This window comes from Humulus lupulus, chromosome 3, assembly GCF_963169125.1.
Source record: "Humulus lupulus chromosome 3, drHumLupu1.1, whole genome shotgun sequence".
NCBI lineage: Eukaryota > Viridiplantae > Streptophyta > Magnoliopsida > Rosales > Cannabaceae > Humulus > Humulus lupulus.
The window spans coordinates 205281726-205283545 of record NC_084795.1 but is presented as its reverse complement, the minus strand read 5'-3'; the positions used below and the strand labels follow the sequence as shown (position 1 = coordinate 205283545).

At 37.7% G+C, this 1820-nt stretch overlaps 1 protein-coding gene across 1 annotated transcript; it reads left to right on the top strand.

The window, feature by feature from the left end:
• Positions 1–711, top strand: LOC133825337 (uncharacterized). Its single transcript, XM_062258295.1, has one exon. It carries the CDS (start codon positions 1–3, stop codon positions 709–711), a length of 711 nt encoding a protein of 236 aa, XP_062114279.1.
• The last annotated feature ends 1109 nt before the right edge of the window (positions 712–1820 follow it).

Genomic DNA, 1820 nt, shown 5'->3' with positions numbered 1-1820 from the left:
ATGGTGGCTTTGATTGAAGGTTGTAGTGCTATATTGAAGAATAAAATTCCTCCTAAATTGAAAGACCCGGGTAGCTTTACAATTCCTTGTTCTATTGGTTGTAGAGATGTTGGTAGAGCACTTTGTGACTTAGGGGCTTGTATCAATTTGATGCCCATGTCGATTTTCAAGAAGTTGGGAATTGCAAAAGCAAGGCCAACCACAGTCACTTTGCAATTAGCGGATCGATGTATGGCACAACTGAAAGGCAAGATTGAAGATGTACTAGTGCAAGTTGATAAATTCATTTTTCAAGCGGATTTCATTATTCTTGATTATGAAGTGGATAGAGATGTTCCAATAAATTTGGGAAGACCCTTTCTTGCTATTGGAAGGACATTGATTGATGTTAAAAAAGGAGAGCTTACTATGAGAGTGAATGACCAACAAGTGACCTTTAATGTGTTCAACTCTATGAAGTTCCTGGATGAGATTGAGGAATGCTCTTCTTTGAGTGTTATTGACACTATTGTGGCTGAAAAATTGCTAAAAGAAACTTCTAAATATGGATTGGGAGTGATTTCACTTGAAGAGCTTGAAGAAATGAGTGAAGAGGAAGAAACCCAAGTTACATGGGAGGAATCCAGGCAGCCTTTTACTAAAGTTGGAAGGAATTTTGAGTCCTTAGAGTTATTGGAAAGAAATTTCAAGCCTTCCAAGCCATTTATTTAAGAACCACCAAAGTTGGAATTGAATCCCTTGCCTAGTCACTTGAAGTATGCTTATTTGGGTTGTGAAGAGACTTTACTAGTGTCTATTTCTGCATTGTTGGGGGTTGAAAAAGAGAATATGCTGCTTGATGTGTTGAAGAAATACAAGAAGGCTATTGGTTGGACTATGGCAGATATAAGGGGTATAAGTCCCTCACTTTGTATGCATAAGATTTTGATGGAAGATTCCTACAACAATTATGTTGAACAATAAAGAGGGTTTAATTCCATTATGAAGGAAGTGGTAAAAAAGGAGGTGATTAAGTGGCTTGATGCTGGTATTATATACCCAATATCAGATAGTTCGTGGGTCAGCCCGATTCAATGTGTGCCTAAGAAAGGGGGAGTCACTGTGGTAGCTAATTATAACAATGAGTTTATTCCCACAAGGACGGTGACAAGTTGGCCTGTTTTTATGAATTATAGGAAGCTAAATATAGCAACAATAAAATATCATTTCCTGCTGCCTTTAATTGATCAAATGCTTGATAGACTAGCGAGGAAGGAGTATTATTGCCTTTTGGATGGGTATCCAGGCTACAATCAAATTTCTATTGCCCCTGAAGATTAAGGAAAAACTACGTTCACTTGCCCATATGGGACATTTGCTATCAGGAGGATGCCCTTTGGGCTATGTAATGCACCCGCTACATTTCAACGTTGCACGACAGCTATTTTTTCAGATATGGTGGAGAAAACTCTTGAGGTGTTCATGGATGAAAGTTATCAAGTATGTTTGCAAATAAGTTTGGGGGTGTAACTCTTCAAATAAAAGAAATGTTTGTTTTAGTTTTAGTTTTGGTAAGTTAGTAATAAAGGCTAGTGGCAAGAGTTATATTTTGTTGTGGGGTGTTCTTTGGAGAAATTATTGTGCACATTGATTTAGGTCATAGAAAGATTGAGGTGCTTAAGGTAATTCAAGCCAAAATTAATATCTCTTATCCTACCTTCACCCTAGCCTATCAGTACAAGCTTGATAAAGTCCTATTGATCATTGGTATGGTGTTTGTCTACATTAGTGGAGAGGGAATGTAACGCCCTACTGCCTTAGAGCCATTACTAAGTGAGTTT